The sequence below is a fragment of the Moschus berezovskii genome, chromosome 1 (genome assembly GCF_049115385.1).
Source record: "Moschus berezovskii isolate FMDL1 chromosome 1, NW_MosBer_1.0, whole genome shotgun sequence".
In the NCBI taxonomy this organism is placed as follows: Eukaryota; Metazoa; Chordata; class Mammalia; order Artiodactyla; family Moschidae; genus Moschus; species Moschus berezovskii.
The window spans coordinates 2149092-2167936 of NC_142460.1; the positions used below are offsets into that span (position 1 = coordinate 2149092).

The 18845-nt window shown below is 44.2% G+C and overlaps 1 protein-coding gene across 2 annotated transcripts in view; it reads left to right on the forward strand.

Annotated features, from left to right (window-relative positions):
* Window positions 1-18845, forward strand: part of TRAPPC10 (trafficking protein particle complex subunit 10) — a 77327-nt gene that overhangs the window by 14808 nt on the left and 43674 nt on the right. Inside the window, exons 2-4 of one of the 2 annotated variants that reach the window (XM_055414888.2) lie at window positions 5664-5745; window positions 9402-9537; window positions 17693-17889. In XM_055414888.2, coding sequence (XP_055270863.1) covers window positions 5664-5745; window positions 9402-9537; window positions 17693-17889 — 415 coding nt within the window. The remainder of the gene's footprint in view (window positions 1-5663; window positions 5746-9401; window positions 9538-17692; window positions 17890-18845) is intronic. The other variant, XM_055414891.2, reaches the window with a different exon arrangement.

Sequence of the window (18845 nt, forward strand, 5' to 3'; positions counted from 1 at the left end):
GAGGCACTTTCACACAGAACAGGACCCTGGACTCAGCCTCTGCTCTTTAAGTATGAACATAAGACTGATTCTGTTCTGGTCGCAGTTGACTATTAACTGAAGAGCAGGATTTAAATATGCTTTGACACTAAATAACCTTGTGACATTGCAATTCTAGTGGATCCTAAAATTAAAGTTTTGTGCAGAAAAATGATTGAAAAGTTTCCATTGCTGTTTACATTGGTAGAGGGTGAAGCCAATGCTGTGCAACTGACCTCAGCTGTGAGTGGCCCTGAGTGTGGCTGGGCGGGTCTTCTGCACCCTCCTGGGCTTGGTCTGGACATGTTTCTTGGCTTTGCTTAGACTCTGACCTTAGTGATGGTGTGTTGGGTCTAAAAGACTGTCTGGGCTACGGGTTTCTATTTTTAGTTATAATTGACTTCTTTGAAAATTAGAGTTGTTTCAAAAATAGCCACTTTCTTACTGTCTCTTTTCGTTGTTCATTTGCTAGGTTGTTTACGACTCTTTGCGAGCCCAGGGACACCAGGCTTGCCTGTCCATCACCATCTCCCAGAGCTTGTTCAAACTCATGTCCATTGAGTCAATGATGCCATCCAACCATCTCATCCTCTGCCCTGCTTCTCCTCCTGCCCTCAGTCTTTCCCAGCATCAGGGTCTTTTCCAGTGAGTCGGCTCTTTGCATCAGGTGGCCAAAGTATTGGAGCTTCAGTTTCAGGATCAGTCCTTCGAACGAATATTCAGGATTGATTTCCTTTAGGATTGACTGGTTTGATCTTCTTGCTGTCCAGGAGAGTCCAGGGGACTCTCAGGAGTCTTCTCCGGCATCACAATTCGAAAGCATCAACTCTTCAGCACTCAGCTTTCTTTATGGTTCAATTCCCACATCTCTACATGACTATTGGAAAGACCATAGCTTTGACTATACAGACCTTTGTCGGCAAAGTGATATCTCTGCTTTTTAATACACTGTCTAGGTTTGTCATCGTGCTTCCCTGGTGGCTCAGAGGATAAAGCGTCTGCCTCCAATGCAGGAGACCCAGGTTCGATCCCTGGGTTGGGAAGATCCCCTGGAGAAGGAAATGGTAACCCACTCCAGTATTCTTGCCTGGAGAATCCCATGGACAGAGAAGCCTGGTAGGCTACAGTCCATGGGGTCGCAAAGAGTCAGACACGACTGAGCGACTTCACTTCAGGTTTGTCATAGCTTTTCATCCAGTATTCACTCAAGTGTTCTTGGGCTTCCATTGTGGCTCAGCTGGTAAAGAATCCGCCTGCAATGCGGGAGACCTGGATTTGATCCTTGGGTTGGGAAGATCCCCTGGAGAAGGGAAAGGCTACCCGCTCCAGTATTCTGACCTGGAGAGTTCCATGGACTGTATATAGTCCATGGGGTCACAAAGAGTCAGACACCACTGAGCGACTTTCACTTTTCTTCCAGGGAGCAAGTGTCTTTTGATTTCATGGCTGCAGTCACTGTCCACACTGATTCTGGAGCCCAAAAAAGAAAAGCTGCCACTGTTTTCACTTTTTCCCCATCTATTTGCCGTGAAGTGATGGGACCGGACTCCATGATCTTAGTTTTTTGAATGTTGAGTTTTAAGCCAGTATTTTCACTGTCCTCTTTCACCCTCATCAAGAGGCTTTTCAGTTCTTCACTTTCTGCCATTATAGTGGTATCATCCACATATCTGAGGTTGTTATTTCTCCCTGATGTACTCCTTTCCCAGTTTTGATTCCAGCTTATGCTTCATCCAGGCTGGCATTTCGCATGATGTGCTCTGCATATAAGTTAAATAAACAGGATGACAGTATACAGCCTTGACGTACTCCTTTCCCAGTTTTGGACCAGTTCATTGTTACATGTCTGGTTCTACTTGTTGCTTCTTGTCCTGTATGCAAGTTTCTCAGGAGACAGGTAAATCTCCTATTTGGTGTTCCTATCTTTTTAAGAATTTTCCACAGTTTGTTGTGATCCGCACAATCAAAGGCTTAGCTTAGTCAGTGAAGCAGACGTAGGTATTTTTTTGAAATTCCCTTGCTTTTTCTTTTCTTTTTCCCTTGCTTTTTTTGTGATCCAGTGGATGTTGGCAATTTGATCTCTGGTTCCTCTGCCTTTTCTAAATCCAGTTTGTACATCTGGTACTGTTGAAGCCTAGCTTGAAGGATTTTGAGCATTACCTTGCTAGCATGTGAAAATATAAATGACACATCTTTTATCTATATTTATTTATATTCTGTTGGATATGTGTTAGTGTCTTCTCAGTGTTGGTAAAAGTTAACTATTTTATAATTGAGTTCCCAAGTCCTTCTATTTTTAAAATTTTAAGAAAATGTTCAGCTGAGTTTATTGAAATGTGACCCATATATACTTTAGTCACTGAAATCATCTATTTTAACTCCCCCCCACCCCCGCCACTGGCCATGTTTAATTAGTTCTTACCTGCTTTTAACATGAAAAGTTTAAAATCATGTGATTAATACATAAATATATGCTTCTAAACATCTCAGAGAATGCAGTCCTAGTTCAGAAAATAGTGAGGGTCTGCCTCAGATATCTGAGTGCGTGGCCCAGAGTCTGATCACAAATGGCAGACATGAGAAGAGAGGCGTAGGTAGTCAGGAACCCAGGGCTCTGCCTGCCTTTTTCTCAGACATCTCTTCTTGTGGAACATGGCACTTAGTTGCCTTGCAGCGTGTGTGTGGGATCATAGTTCCATAACCAGGGATCACACTTGTGTCCCCTGCGTTGGAAGAGGATTCTTAACTATTGGACCACCAGGGAAGTCCGGGTGAATCTTAAGAAGTCCGAGTGAATCTTAAGAAAGAAAAATAAACCCAGCAGTTTTCTGAACAGAGTTCTCTCAACACATCATCTTAAGCCTCGTTTTTGCTTCTAGTAGCTGTATTCTAACATCTGAGCCCCTGCTGTTCTCATGCCTCTGTGCTGCCCATGGGATCAAAATGAAGTCGCTCTTACAGTGCAGACCTCAGCACTCTAGTGGCTTTTCTACTAACTGTTGGGCTATTTGGGGGCACTACAAAGTATGAATGCACATTGTTCATTTAATTACCTATCAAGGAGATTTTATTCTTCTGAGGTTCCGTATAAACTCTTTGCTGTCTGTCTTTTATGGCTCTTTCTAGCCCATTTTCAAAGATATACCTCCCTCTGTTTTCCATAATACTCAGTATAACATGGTGGCTTTTCTTCATGTTCAGTCCACATAGGGTTTCAGTGGGTGGGAATGAAGAGTAGAGTGGTGTGTCAGTTTGCTCTGGGTGCTCGGAGTAACAGAATCCTCCAGGCTGGGGGTGGGGAGAAGCTGAAACAGCAGAACTTTATGCTCACTGTCCTGGAGGCCGGAGGCCCAAGGCCGCGGTGTCGGCGGGGCTGGCTGCGAGGCCTCCCTTGGTGGCTTGTCAGTGGCCATGTCTTCTCGCTGCGTCTTCACATGGTCTTTCCCGCGCCGTGTGTCCACATTTTCTGTTATAAGGATGCCTAAGGGAGTTAATCACCTTCCCTGCTGGGTCAGATGGTAAAGTGTCTGCCTGCATGCGGGAGACCCGGGTTCGACCCCTGGGTCGGGAAGATCCCCTGGAGAAGGGAATGGCAACCCACTCCAGTATTCTTGCCTGGAAAATTCCATGGACAGAGGAGCCTGGTAGGCTACAGTCCATGGGGTTGCAAAGAGTCAGACACGACTGAGCGACTTCCCTTTCTTTCTGAAGGGATTTAATCAAGACCCATTCAAAAGCCCTTGTTCTCACCTAATCATCTCTTTCAGATAGAGTCATATAACAGGTGCTGAGGGGTTAGGGTTGCAATATATGAATTTTGCTGGGACACAGTTCAGCTCCTTAACAGGGGCTGAGATCAAATGGTCACATGTTCAGTGCCCAGTTATTATCAGACGATGTCTCTGCCCTTGACAGATGTGTTAATTGACCCGTAATCTTTTAAATTTAGGACACAGATTAAAGATTTATTTCATGATTGAATGTGAGAAAAATTGTTCCTTTACAACCTCCAGCTGGACAAGTTTTCTGTTGTATAACAGTTTGTATAACAGTGGGAGACACTTGAGGGGGTGTGCAGGAGGCACTGCATTTGTTTACCCTGTTGCAGAGGTTACTTGTACGTTCATGTGAGACTTTATTGCAAGGAGCATATATATAAAAAACCAAGTGAAAGAGGAGAAAGCTTCCCTGTGGTTGCCCTAATTTCTTTTTAGCAGAGAGTAGTCATTTTTTTATATATGTTAATTCTAGAACCTTTTCAAGAGGCAGCAGGAGTTGGCACTCAGAGATAAGAAATTAGAAGCTAACTAAAGGTTTTCTTACTTTAATGATTTCTAAGACAGTTACCAAATACATGAATGCAGTGAAAACTGGTGAGTTAAAACCTCAAAGCTGTTTTTATGGCAACAATGAATTATTAATAGTAACGCTTGTTAGCGATTTACTCTGGGCCGGACCTTGTTCAGGGTTATCATGTTGGCTCATTCTCACAGTAGCCCTGTTGAGAGCTATTCTTATTTTCCCATTTCACAGATGGTCCCTGAGGCACAGAAAGGATACATGGTCTTCCCAAGCGTATTCAGCTAGTAGGTGGTGGAGCTCAGAAGGGATCCAGGTGGTCAACCTTCCAGCATCTGTGTCCAGTCCCCGTGTCCCACTGCCTCTCTGAGGATCAGCTCAGTTGCCCAGAAACATCACTCCTCTCTGTAGGGACTTGACATAGTTATGTGGTTTGGGAAAGGTTCCGTTTTGTTTGTTTTGTTTTCTTTTTTTTAGGCTCATGGTAGCAAAATAAGTAAGTTTGTCAGTGGCCCACACCACTTCTCAGTGATTTTTTTAAGATCAATATAAATGCAGTTTGGAAAAAGGTATGTTTAACAGTAGAGGATCCTAAGTGTAAGACTAAGCCATTGGTATTGAAAGCTTCTTTCTAGGCTGAAGTGGGATGTGGCTATACTGTCATTTTAGGAGAGCTAAGTGGATTTTTCAGTTCTGTTAAGGCTGGGATGAAAGAGCTGAGTTAACAGCTGAGCTGTGAAGTCAGAGACTCCTGAGTTCCTCACTGGTCTCTGCCACCAGCACCCTGTGTACTCTGAGCACGGGGCCCTTGCAGCTCCTCTGTCCTCGGTGTGCGGTCGGATCTGCCTCCATGAGGACGAGTGACAGCAGGTGTGTTTGGTGTCCTGGGTACCGTGTACACAGAGAGTAGCCCATGTGTCTCGGCTCCTGCTGGAATTTGGTGAAGAAACTCACATCCACTTATCCTGGCTTCCTTTTCTGCCTGGAGTTTCATGGCTGTTTTATCCAAGTTGAAGAAGTGGCTGTGGGAGCCGACACAGGTGCGCGTCTGAGCAGAGTTGGTCCAGCTCCGCCCTCCTTAGCTGTCAGACCCAGGCAGGTGGCTCCACTTTCCTCTTCCTACTCTTACTCTTGGGGAGAATTTATCTCCTCAGGAAGGCCAGGTGGGGGCGAAGTTAGATCAAGTGCTGACTTTTCTAGAGACCACTTCTTTAAAGACATAAAACAACCTGTTTTGTGATGTCATTTTGCTAAATTATTAAATTGTCTAAAAATACCAATTAATACATTTTAGAGCCCATTTTCCATGTAAATACCTAACAGTGCCATGTTTATTCCTGTTGTAGGTGCTGGAGATCAGAATTTATTTACCTCCATTTACCCGACACTTTCCCAGCAGCTTCCAAGAGAACCGATGGAATGGAGGAGGTATGGCATCTCCCTCTTTGTTTTGTGGCGTTTGTATGAGTGAGTGAAGCAGTGAAAGTGGGAGCCTGAGAAGAAGGCCCTGTGATCTGTGGGCCTTTTTTTAAGGAATGTGTTGTTTTCTGAACAAGACCTAGGATGATAGAAATGGGACACGTCTTCAGAGTCGCAGGCCCCTTGTATAGAGGTGACTTCTGACTCCTGGTGGCATTTTGTTAAGGAGGCGTGCATCCATATTCCTCAGTAGAGCTGGTGCCTCTGTGTCTTAACCAGGACTTAGTCACCCTGAGTGCCTGGGCTCCTTCTCTTAAGGATGAGAAAGTGGACAGAAGGATGGTCTTTAAGATTAGGAATGCAATCAGATCAGTCTTCCCATTGACCCTGTTGTTTGTAATTGTTCCTCTAATGACTTGTTCTGAGGAAATGATTGAATTGTTTTACTGAAAAACTAACTTCTGGTAAGATTAGGTATTATTTGTAGAAAATGTTTGGATTGTTAATACTGTTTATTAATAATATTGTTAATACCTGTTAATACTGGCAATCTGATTTTAACCAAGATGAATGAAAAATTTCCTGTTGTTATTCATGCTCATGTAATTCTAATTCTTGCTACATTATTCCTTTTTGACCACCAGTTTTTATCCTCCTAACGTGAAGAATTAACATTCTGGATGACTTCACCAGACTCTCCACTGAATCTAGTCTAATCTTTGTGCCTGCTTAGTGTTACAAGGAATGTATTTATTTACCAAAATGTAATATAAAGAATGTACAGAACTGGGAGAATTCTCTTACAGAAAAATTGTTCACCTATTGAGGAGGCCCAGTGCTGTGAATGAGAGAAAACAATTCAGCAAATGGAAGAATTTAATAATATCTGAAGAAATGGAGTGCTCTGGAAAGTATTTCAAACAAGCATACATTATTCAAACATTCAGAAAGATAAATGAGAAATGGGGTTATGAGAAAAAAATGGAGTAGAGACCCTACATAGATTTAATATGCAGATTCTTTTCTTTACCTACTTGAAGACTAAATGAGAGAAGAGTACTGGAAAGGCCTAAATGTTTAAGGACAGAGAAGGCGGAGGTGGCAGCAGCGGAGACATGGATCTCTTTCTGGGAGCAGAAGGATGGACAGAGGAATGAGAGGGAAAGCCCTGAGAAGGGGACACCCTGAGAAGCAGGCGGGTCCCTGACAGGTGACAGGGTCCAGGACCTTGGAGGCAAGGGCAAGACCAAGTGCAGAGGGGCGTGTGTGTATGTGTGGCTCTTTAGTACTGTTTGACATGTTAAAGTGGGTATATTTCACTTTGGCAAAAATGTAATTGATTAGATCTTGGGAAACAAAATTGAAGCAGAAACTTGACTTCATGCACTGAACTTCTGTATAGCTGAAGAACAGAGTGATGAGTTGGGAGATTGCACTTGGGAACTCCGGAGTTGAGAGCTGAGAGCCAGAGATGGAGATCCGAGAGGAAAGCTGAGCCGTGAAGGCTAAGTCCATAGGTTTCCATGTCCCTGTAGTAGGTATTTCAGAAGTGACTGTTTAGCTGGTGGAGAGACGGGCCCTGCTTGATGAACTGGTGTGCAGGTTTTCCCAGAAGTGAATTCAGAGATTTCAGGGGCTGCTGAATGTCAAGCAGAATGAAAACAAAACCAAGCAAACAAAAAGCCACATCAGGAAATAGGGAGGGGAGAAATGAAAAACCGAGTCTGTAGTCTCTAACAGCATTTAAAATGCAGCCTAAGATAGAGCATTTAAGAGGAGTACCTTGACTTGAAGGCTGTACCTTGACTCTTAGTCGTGTCCGACTCTTTGCAACCCCATACAGTCCATGGAATTCTCCAGGCCAGAATACTGGAGTGAGTAGCCTTTCGCTTCTCCAGGGGATCTTCTCAACCCAGGGATTAAACCCAGGTCTCCCACATTGCAGGCAGATTCTTTACCAGCTGAGCCACAAGGGAAGCCCCACCTTGACTCCAGAGTTGTGTATTATTCACACTCACACAGTGGGAAGACTGCTCCAGCCTCCCCCTGACCTTGGAGAGACAGGGTACCGGCTGGGCCCAGGGTGTCCGCACACCACCACACCGTGCTCTCCAGAGCCCTGCTCCCCTTATATTTGCTGCCACCACAGCATGGAAATAGCTGGAAACAGGCTGTCAACAGGAACACCTTCAGATATGTATGATCAGAAACTGTGTACTACTGTCTCTCTGAAGTAATTAAGGAATGTGTCTCAAGGAAAACACGTGTCAGGAACATGAACCCTGAATTCACAGGGTGAAGGGAGCAGCTGCCTGAAAGCAAGTCGTAACAAATATTTCACTATTTTATGGTGTCAGTGCTTTTAAAAATTAAAAATCTAAAATTTCAGAATGTGGAAGAAAGCAGAAAGAAAATAGTGTAGTATCTTTGTCCTGTTCAAGGAGAGATAGACACTTACTGTACTTTTTGAAGGGGAAATTTAAGTTTATGCATATTAAAAGTTAAAATGTAAGTAACAACAGAAAAGAAATAGAAGATTAAACTTTCAAGCTAACAGAGAAAAAGGTTGGAAAAAGAAAACTTGATTAATCTCACCAAGGACAGAAATAAACTAGCGTGAAATAGAAAATCCACAAATTAAAGCATAATATCGGTTGTTTTCAGTTTATTCATCATGGAGACTCCTTAGGTTAGACAAAATAATAAAATCCATCTGTAGATACTTAAAAGAGACACAACTCACTAGAGATGGAAAATAGATGTATATAGTCTAATTTATTTTTAGAAATATAATAAAACAGCGTCTGTACTCTGTGATAGCCATCGATTAGATGCATGTAGCTTGTGGGATCTTTGTTCTTGGATTGAGGAAAATTGGAGGATGGGACTTCCCTGGTGATGCAGTGGATAAGAATCTGCCTTCCAGTGTAGGTTTGATCCCTGTTCCAGGAAGATCCTACATGCCATGGAGCAACAAGCCCGTGAGCCATAGCTCCTGAGCCTGTGCTCTAAAGCCCAGCAGCTACTGAGCCCACGCACTGCAACTGCTGAAGCGTGCATGCCTGGAGCCCATGCCCTGCAACAGGAAAAGCCCAAGCACTGCAACGAACAGTAGACCCCACTTGCTGCAACTAGAGAAAGCCCATGAAAAGCAGCAAAGACCCAGCGCAGCCAAAAATGTTTAAAAAATTATTTTTAAAAATTTCCTTGAGTTGTCCTTTAAAAAAAATTGGAGGATGGGTGGTTACCACTGTTTATGCTGTGCAAACAGAAACCTGTTCTTTTTCACCAGAAAGTTCTCTTTTTTGGATAATGCAGTTTGTTGCAAAAATATTAGAGCAGTTTAAAGCTTTGGTAGTTTCAAACTGCACTTCTGACATTTGGGAAACTCTCTGCTTCTTTTATGGTGACTGTACACTGACATTTATTTTTCTCTGAAGTCTTTATTGTTGCAAATGGAGTTATGAAGAGCTTTGACACATGACCTGTGTTTAAAATAATTTATAGCATCTTTTCAAATGGAACATATGATAGTTAAAATTCAGGGTTACTATCACCTCTGCACATCTGAACGCATAGATAGGATTAGATTGTTGTCTTTTTCTCCTTTTCCTCCTGCTGAACATGCTCATGTTTCTCAGTGACTTGTTCACAACTGTTGATAGGTCCTATGGCCGGGCTCCAAAGATGATTCACCTGGAGTCTAACTTTGTTCAGTTCAAAGAGGAGCTGCTGCCCAAAGATGGGAACAAAGCTCTGCTGACCTTCCCCTTCCTGCACATTTACTGGACGGAGTGCTGTGTGAGTATTCATTCAGGGAAGGTTATAATGGGTTGAGAATGCACAGGTCTGGGTTTTGCTGAGACAGCTATGCTTTTTGAAATTTACTGTTGTCATATTTTGGTATTCTCTTTTCTCTGTTCTTCAGCCAAGTGTATGATTTTGCAGTGGCTTATTTCTGCTCTGGCCCAGTGCAGTGTGCTCATCGTAACCACCAAATACAGTCCCCAAATTACTTCTGTGTTTCCAGTTCTTGTGAGCCATCTCACTGTGTCCTGGTGGGCACTAGCTATTTCTAATATTTCCTTTCAGCTTTGTTTTCCTAACACCCTGTACTCTCCTTGAGAATCCTTGTCTGTCTCTGGTGCTGGTTGGTAGGCTGTCTGTGGGCAGGGAGCTGTCTCCTAACTCACCACCTGAGTTTGGTGCAGGAGGTGCTCTGTGATGCCCGTTGAGAGAGCAGACACTGCTGCGGTGGGCACCGTGGCCTTTGCTTGTACTTGGCAGTTCTGTACTCATGAACCTGAATTCTTCTTTCATGAACGAATGGAAAATTCTCTGGGTCATTTGTTCTATCTGTTTCAACTCTAATAAAATAAGCATTTAGCAGTGTACGGAATACATGAATCATTACACATTGTGATGTTTTAACCTGCATCTGAGGATGCAGAGTAGTTTTTGTAGTTCTAATGAGAAAGGGCTGGAAGCTCATGCCTGGACTCCCTTCACCCCGTGTACTTTTGACTTTGCTGACTTTGTAGCCTTTCCCCATGAAGTCACACGGGACAGGCTTCTTCCCTGTGAACTCTTTAGGCTAGCTTATGTGAGGTGTTGTCCACCAGTGGGGCTCGTTAGAGATGTGACGCCTGGGATTTTATTGGACCAGGCACATAGGCAACCTCTGCCTGGCACATAGCAGTGTTGTGAACTCCTGGGGAACACAGAGGTCAGAACAGGCCATGTGATGGGTGCAGTTTGTGTGCAGGGAGGCATTCCTGTGGCACAGTGATGGGACTCTCCAACATCCAGATTGGATTTAGCACAAGGCTGATTCTTCCTGACCTAGACATCACCGCAGCCTGCACATACCTCTTCCCAAGCTATCAGAAATCTGTGTGGGTTTCTCTTAGTGCTTTACAGTTAATTATCCTTATTTTGATATTCAAGTTGTCTCAGGTTTGGCCAGTGAGAGTCACTTCAAACTGGCTCCTGTGGCCTTCTGAGCACTTTGTAACATTCGACACGACAGAATATTCTGGGTTCTTGTCCCTTTGCTACCCCTATGTTGGAATCAGCCGTTGTTTTTTAAGGTCTTGATCCCCGTGGCATGGCAGGAGTGGCCCTGATGCTCTGCCAGTTGACTCCACAGGGCTCTGAAAGCACATGGCTTAAAAATCATGAGTTGATAATGATGCCTCTGATTTTAGCCTTAACCCAGGGCGCTTTCTTTCCTTAACCTGTTCTCTGTTTATATCCACCCTGGCCCTGACAACATGGGCACATTTCACTTACCTGCCCAGGGCTGCAGTATGCATAGAATAGTTTCAGAGTTGCTGTACCCACATGACAGCCTGAAACAGGCTGGCTGAGACGAGTTCAGAGCTTGTGTGCAGTGCGTGCTTTCCCTGGCCTGATAGTCCACATTCCCTGAGAGTGTTTTCAGTGTTTGTCTAGTTGCTCTGTTTATTTTTTCATATGAACCTTATATTAAATTCCTTTTCTGAGTATTTTACCTTTTTTGTTGCTATTGTCAGTGGGATTTTTTTCTCACACCGTATCTTCCAGTTGGTGATTTTTTGTGTATATGGAGACTGTTGATTTTTTTTTTTCACGTTAACCTTGCTGAATTTTGTTTTATTGTTTGAGTTTGTTTTGTCATTGATTCTCGAAACCAGTGTCTCCAGGCCCCAAAGTCTAGGGTTTTCCAGTCATCCTGTGATGCCACCTGCAGAGAGTCTTTTCAGTTCTTATGTCTCAGATTACTTTCCTAGTCTAGGACATTGTCTGTTAGTGGTGGAGACAGTGGGTATCTTTTCCTTGTTCCTGATTGGGAATGCCTGTGATTGGTACCTCCCCAGTAAGTAGGGTGCTGGCCGTGGGAATCAGGTGAATTTGAGTCAGTGTGTGAAGGAACTTCCATCCGTTCCTATTTTCTCGAGAGTTCTTTTTATTAGGAATACACTGTTGAATTCTGTTCAAGGCTTTGTCGTACCTGGTGGAGATAATCATATGATTTTTCTCACTTAGATCTACTGATATGTTGAGTTGTGTTACTGGTAATGGGTATTTTTTGAACCATACTCGTATTCCTGGTGTATTCCACTTGGTCAGAGTATTACTGTCTTAATGTGACATTGGTGTCTGTTCATTTTATTTAGGGTTTTTTTTGCATCTGCATTCACAAGTGATTGGTCTTTAACTTTTTTGTGTATTGTGTTTATAAGGTTTAGCTATCAGTGTTACGCTTGATTCATAAAAATAACTTGACGGAGTTCTCCTGAGAAATCATCTGGGCCTGGCATTCTCATGGGATAGTTTCTTGATCATGTTCTGTGTCCCTTCCATGAAAGTTGGTTGTTTTAACCATTTGTCTGCTCTGATAAACTGTGTCTGTCTTACAAATTTTACATTTCAGTTAAATTTTAAAATCTCTTTCCATTGAGATGTATGAAGTAGTCTTTTTTCAACTTTTAGAATGTGCTCTATGTCAATAGTTATTTCTCCATTGTTATTTCTTAATTTGTATATTGGTGTTTTTTTTTTTTCTTTCTTGATGAAATTAACTAGTTTGATTTTACCCCCTCCTCCAGAACCAGGGTTTTCATTTGTTAGTCTGATATACTGTTAGTACATTTTCTATCTCACTAATTTCTGCTTTCATTTTTTTACTGTCTCCTTCTTTTTGTTTTCTTACAGTTTACTTTGTTCTTTTCATAGTTGTTTTGAGTTGGAAATACATTTATCTTCATTCTTAAATTTTTAGTGATGTAGGTCTTTAAAGATGTGAATTTAAATGTATCCCAGGGCCACAGCTGACACCAGGTGGAGCCGAAGAGCTGTAGACTTGGGAACAGTCAGTCTTCTGGGCTACTCTGTTCTGTAGTGGTTTGTTACAAAGTCATAGATAACTGATTGAAAAGAAAAAAACCATAAGACTGGAGGTGTTTTGACTGGGATTGCCTTGAAATCGTTAGTACATTCATCTGAGATTTTTAATGATGATGAATCTTCTCTGGGAACCATTCTTTATGGCTTTTTTATGTTCTTTTGTAGTGTGTTGTAATGTTTTTCATAAAAGCCTTACATTTTTACTGGAAGGTGTGTTTAGTGTTTGTGGACATTATGTAGTTGCTCAGTCAGTCGTGTCCGACTCTTTGCGACCCCCTGGACTGCAGCACGCCAGGCTTTCCCTGTCCTTCACCATCTCCCAGAGCTTGCTCACACTTCGCCCATTGAGCCGGTGATGCCATCCATCCGTCTCGTCCCCTTTTCTTCTTGCCTTCAGTCTTTCCCAGCATCAGGGTCTTTTCCAATGATTTGGCTCTTTGCATCTGGTGGACATTATAGATGATTTTTTTCCTCCTTAAACTTACATTTCCTAGTAGGAATCCTGTGGAAGTTTTTTTTTTTTTTTTCTGTTTTAGTTTTGGTGATCATCTATTAAGAAAATTTCCGTGGGTGGAGAATCCCACTGTGGGATTCCCTGGTGGCTCAGATGGTAGAGTCCGCCTGCAATGTGGGAGACTTGAGTTCAATCCCTGGGTTGGGAAGATCCCCTGGAGAAGGAAATGGCAACTCACTCCGGTATTACCCACTCCAGTATTACCCACTCCAGTATTCTTGCCTGGAAAATCCCATGGACAGAGGAGCCTGGTGGGCTACAGTCAGTAGGGTCCCAAAGAGTCAGACATGACTGAGCGACTTCACTTTCATTTTCTCTTTTATTAAGAAAAATTCCTAGAGCAAGCTGACAACGTTTAGGATTTTAGATTTAGAAGGAAAATTCTGTTGTGATATTTTAGTGGTTGCCTCAGCGTTTGTAGTCACACTGTAAGTTACACCTCCTTCCTGCAAGTCTGTCGCGCTGCTTGAGGCGGCGCATGGGTGTCACAGCGCCGCCCCTCGGTCCCCTGCCTTGTGCTGCTGTGGCGCACGCTCAGCCTCACGTGTGTGGTAGACCCCACGGTGCATTGTTGTCATTTTTGCTGTAAGCCATCAAGCGTGGTTTAAAGAAAGTAAACCTGGGAGAGTGTGTCTCTCGTACTTGCCTGCGTGTTTACCATTTCCAGTACATTCCCTTCCTTGTGTGGATCCAGGTGTTCAGTTGGTATTAATTTCTTTCTGCCTGAAGGACTTCTTTCAACTTCTGTATAGTGCAGGTCCATTGGTGATGAGTTCTTCTCAGCTGTTAAATATTTGAGGAGCTATTTATTTTGCCTTTATTTTTGGAAAGTATTTTCCTGATAGTTCTTGTTTGAAGGTTCTCCCTGCCCCACCCCCCCGCTTTCAGCACCTAGAAGATGTTGCTTCACTGTCTTTTGGTTTCCATTGTTACCCATGAAAAATATTTGATTTTTGACTTATTTTGTAAATAAAATGTCTTTCCTTGGTATTTTTTTCCCCAGATTGATTAATTGAATTTATGCCTGCAGTGGGTCTCGGTTGCTGCGTGTGGGCTTTCTCTAGTTGTGGCACATGGGTTTCTTATTGTGGTGGCTTCGCTTGTGGAGCACAGGCTCTGAGGCTCACAGGCCCAGTAGTTCTGACTCGTGGGCTCTAGAGCGCAGGCTCAGTAGTTGTGGTACGTAGGCCCAGTTGCCCCATGGCATGTGGGATCTTCTCTTATCAGGGATGGAACTAGTGTTCCCTGCGTTGGCAGGTGGACTCTTAACCACCGGACCACCAGAGAAGTCCTCCTCTGTTGTTGTAAGATTCTTTTCTTTATCAGTGATTTTCAGCAGTTCGCTTATGATATGCCATGGTGGAGCTTCATTTCTTGTGCTTGGATTTTGGGTTTTTGTTTTTTTACTTTCGCGATTTATAATTTTGATCCCATTTGGATCGTTTTTGGTCATTATTTCTTCAGGTTTTTTTTCCGCCCCCTCCTCTCCTGTGGGGACCCCGGGTGCCTGTGTGAGGCCCCGTGGCGTCTCCCGGGTCACTGCACTTGGGCTTCATCAGTCTCTTTCTCTGTGCGTCTCGCTTGGATGCTTTCTGTCCCTGTGCCTTCGCGCTGACTGATTGTCTCTTCTGCCGCGTCTCATCTGCTCTTAGTCCTACCCAGAGTATTTTTCACTTTAGACGTTGTGGTTTTCATCTCTTTGAGTTCCTCAGGGGTCTTTTAAAATAACCTTTCCTGTCTCTGCTTAGCATCAGTCTTTCTCTGCCGTCATGAACATATGAAATATGGCAACAATAGCTATTTTAATGGCCTTGTCTACTAACTCTGTTATCTGTATTACTGAGTCTGTTTCTTTTGAGTGATTTTTCTGCTTTTTATAGATCTTATATTCTTATTTCTTTACCTGTCTGGCAGTTTTTTTTTGGATGCTAGACAGTGTGAATTTTATCTTGTTTGGTGCTGTTATTTTATGTAACCCGGAATTTTCTTGTGCTTTATTTAAGTTGCTTTTAAATTTGATCCTTTTTGTTGTTGTTGTTCAGTCACCAAGTTGTGTCCGCCTCTTTGCGACCCCATGAACTACAGCCACACCAGGCTTCCCTGTCCTTCACTGTCTCCTGGAGTTTGCTGAAACTCATGTCCATTGAGTCAGTGATGCCATCCAACTGTCTCACCCTCTGTCACCCCTTTCTCCTCCTGCCCTCAATATTTCCCAGCATCAGGGTTTTTTCCAATGAGTTGGTTCTTCGCATCAGGTGGCCAAAGTATTGGGGCTTTAGCTTCAGCATCAGTCCTTCCAATGAATATTCAGGGTTGATTTCCGTTAGGATTGACTGATTTGATCTCCTTGTAGTCCAAAGGGCTCTTGAGAGTCTTCTCCAGCACCATAGTTCAAAAGCATCATCTTCAGCGCTCAGCTTTCTTTATGATCCAACTCCCATATCCATACATGACTACTGGAAAAACCATAGCTTTGACTATACGGACCTTTGTCGACAAAGTGATGTCTCTGCTTTTTAATATGCTGTCTAGATTGGTGGGCTGCAGTCCATGAGGTCGCAAAGGGTCGGACAAGACTGAGCGACTAAGCACAGCACTCGGTTGGAGGGTATATGTGTGTGTGTGTGTGCATATGTGCCCCCACACGTGTTTGCATAGGTGTTTACCTCCATATGTAACTCTTGGTGCCCACGCATGCGAACGTGCGCACACACACAACCCAGTTCCAGCACGGCACACAGCGTCCGTTCTCATTCCTTCCCTTTCTCTGTGTGTGACTTTCTCCAGCTTGGATGATGGGGTCCTCCATGATGGGGTTTTCCTCTGCACTGTGGTTTCCTGAGAGACCCTCAGCCCCGCAGGTTCAGCTTGGGTTCCTCTTCTGCAGGGTCACTGAGCCTCTCTTGGAATGTTCGTTGTTTGCTCACCATTGTGAGCCATGGGCTGGGCTCTGTCCTGATTCCTCTAGGACTCTGGGGGACTCTGTCCTGCCTGCTGCTCAGCAAGGCCTCTTCTGAGGGTCCCTGCAGGCTGTCACCCATAGTGTCCCCAGGAGAGGGGCTGGTGTCCCCTTGGGGTCCAACTGCCCCCCGCCCCCCCCCCCGCTGTGGTTTCTGGCAAAAGGCACCTGGGAAGGCCTCCTTGCTGCCTCACCTCTCCCTGTCCAATGGGCCCTGGGATCTGCAACTGTGCTTTGATTTTGAAACTGCCAAGTACAGGGCTGCCGTCCCCTGGCCTTCCGGTTTCACTTTCCAGGCGTCAGGTATCTGGGTTCTGACAGAACACCAGCTTCTGGTCTTAAGCACTGCCATTGTGTGGAAAATAAGCAGTATGTGAGTATGTTACTGTTGGATATTAATTCTCAGAAATAAGAATTTTGCGCGATGGTTTTCCTATTAACCCAAAGTTCTTTTTCAGATTGTAGTTGTTTCAAGTTAAACTGAGGGCATAGCAGTTTTTAACATTTTTAAGTACTGCCTTTTGGAACTTTTCACTTACTAATTAAATGAAAGAGAGGGACTTGATACAGAATTTTTTAACTCATTCGTGGATCAGTCACATGAGTGTTATTCAAGAGAGACTAAAGAAATCCAGAGAAAATGTGGGCAGGATAATTAAGGAATCCTTCTCTCCAAAGAGGGAAAGAATATATTTAGACAGTAGCTATTAATTATAGTTTCCAAAGGTTTTTAGATACCTGATATTGAAATGAGTTAAGCATCTTGATTTTGATTTTCGCTATTAATCTGCTGAGTGGATTCATGGAGCATAAGGTCAGTTGTAAACAGAGTTACAAAGCAAGGAGAATTTGTGTCTCCCTGCTTCTCTCTGAAGGAGAGCCAAAGCTGGGCTTGTTGATGTCCGGGACGGAAGGACTACTGACTCCAGCAGGCTGGCGTTTGGGCCCCAAGTCAGGAGCAGCTTTGATTTCCAGGCTCATGTCTGCTCCCCTGTTGAGGCCACGTGAATGAGAAAAACTCCCAAAAGTCCTGGATTGTCCTCTTTGTCTGGGTCACCTGCCTTGTCTCTGACATGGCCAGCAAGTGGCATTGAGGTTGGAGTGGTTCTGGGGGCTCCTGGAGTGCCATGGGGCTGTGGAGGAAACCATGGGTAGGCCCCCACCCCCAGATGGCAGTGGACCTGCAGTGGGACCGGCCACTCCCCTTTCCTGTCATGGCGGGGCCGTGACTGGAGGGGATCCTGCCGTGTTTGGGCCCAGGGCTCTAGCCCTGCAGACCTGGGTTTTGAAATCCCAGCCTTCTTAGCAGAGTGTGTCTCGGTGGGCAGCGTGCTCTGCCCTCTGCCTTTCCAACTCTTCCTCGTAACATTGGAGGATCCCCTCGGTGTCCCTGGTCTCAGGGATGATGCGCACCTGGGACGTGGTGGTGAGCCTGCCCTGAGCGCCTGCAGCTGGGACCGGCCACGGACTTTCCATGGAGTGTCCGCCCCCCCAGAGTAGAAAAGGGTGCTTCCGTCTCTGTTATCAGGCTCTTTTGCCATATAAACTACAGGGTGTTGATAAATCTGCATTCACGGTGACTCATTTATTTTCAGGATACTGAAGTATATAAAGCTACGGTAAAGGATGACCTCACCAAGTGGCAGAATGTTCTGAAAGCGTATAGCTCCGTGGACTGGTTAATTGTGGTGGTTGAAAATGATGCCAAGAAAAAAAACAAAACCAACATACTTCCCCGAACTTCCATTGTGGACAAAATAAGAAATGACTTCTGTAATAAACAGAGTGACAGGTACGTGTGTGTTTGCTGTTAACCTCATTGGGCTGACGTCTAGGTGAGATAGTCTACTGGCTCCCTGGTGATCATAAGTATTTGCTCTGTGAGTACCTGCCCTGTACCTGATGCTTGAGCATGTGGTGGATGCAGCAAAGGAGACCAGGCCCCTCCTTGTCTCCTTAATTGATTCCCTAAAAGGAAAATTGGGTAAAATTTTTGTGCATTTCCAGGCTATTGGTGAGTATTGCTGACACAGGGTCACGTGTTGTCTTTGCAGTGGCATCCCATTGACAGGGAGGCCCCTGCCCAGAGCTCCTTGCCACGCCAGTGTCTGCTTTGTGGACGCTGCTCTGCTCAGATTGGCCCCCACCAGCCCTGACTTCATCAGCTGCTTTGGGTTCTCCTCTTCTGAGTTAAAAACGCTTGATGGGAATTTCTGAAGCTTTGTTTGTTTGTTGTTTTAATTAATAAGGAGAAGATCTGGAAACAGTAAACGTTGAAGATCTTAGAGGGATGGAGAGTGTAAAGGTTGTATTGTCTGGTTGATAAGCACTGGGTCACTGAAAGAAAAGATCTGTGGTTGCTGTTCGTGTAGGTTTCTTTTTTCATCCATCCCTGTAGTAGAGAATTCTGCATCTGGTCAGAAATAAACGTGGATGATTGCAATCCTTAAGGAGGAACTACTGAGCCAGTAGACCCTAGCAGCTCATACAGTGCACAGACACACGTTACTCCCATGGGGGAGGGTGCTTAGGCGTGAGCTGCCTGGACTCCTTTATCTTTCAGGGGAAGAAACAGTGTCTAATGGTGGAGGGGAGTGGGGTGACTGAAATTAAGGCCAGTTACCAGTTTTAAAATTTCCTTCTTGGTACTGATTACTCATCTGGTGGGCCGTCTGGACTATGGCTGTTTCACCCTTTGTCCTCTGGTCGATAATCTATAGAATCAGTCCTTCCTCCAGGGGGTATGAT